Source organism: Rhincodon typus, unplaced genomic scaffold, assembly GCF_021869965.1.
Source record: "Rhincodon typus isolate 14 unplaced genomic scaffold, sRhiTyp1.1 hic_rhity00007168, whole genome shotgun sequence".
NCBI classification, from domain to species: Eukaryota; Metazoa; Chordata; class Chondrichthyes; order Orectolobiformes; family Rhincodontidae; genus Rhincodon; species Rhincodon typus.
Window position 1 is genome coordinate 8,169 of NW_025972806.1, and position 394 is coordinate 8,562.

At 55.1% G+C, this 394-nt stretch overlaps 1 protein-coding gene across 1 annotated transcript in view; it reads left to right on the forward strand.

The window, feature by feature from the left end:
- LOC125482211 (cytohesin-2-like) overlaps nt 1-394 on the forward strand; it is a gene marked incomplete at its 3' end in the record, with an annotated part of 4,113 nt that overhangs the window by 2,904 nt on the left and 815 nt on the right. The window contains exon 4 of the mRNA XM_048594230.1: nt 66-137. Coding sequence (XP_048450187.1) covers nt 66-137 — 72 coding nt within the window. The remainder of the gene's footprint in view (nt 1-65; nt 138-394) is intronic.

Consider the following 394-nt stretch of genomic DNA (forward strand, 5'->3'; position numbering starts at 1 on the left):
GGAGGGAGGGAGGTCAGTAGAATGTGCCCCTTCCCTGACCATGTTTCCACATCGAATGTTTGCAGGACAAAGAGCCCAGAGGCATCATTCCACTGGAAAACCTCAGTATCCGTGAAGTTGAGGATCCAAGGAAACCAGTGAGTGACAGCGTGGGGTTAGATACAAAGTAAAGCTTCCTCTACACTGTCCCCCCCTGCCATCAAACACTCCCAGGGACAGCGGGTTAGATACAGGGTAAAGCTCCCTCTACACTGTCCCCCCCATCAAACACTCCCAGGGACAGGGGGTTAGATACAGGGTACAGCTCCCTCTACACCGTCCCCCCCCATCAAACACTCCCAGGGACAGGGGGTTAGATACAGGGTAAAGCTCCCTCTACACCGTCCCCCCCCCA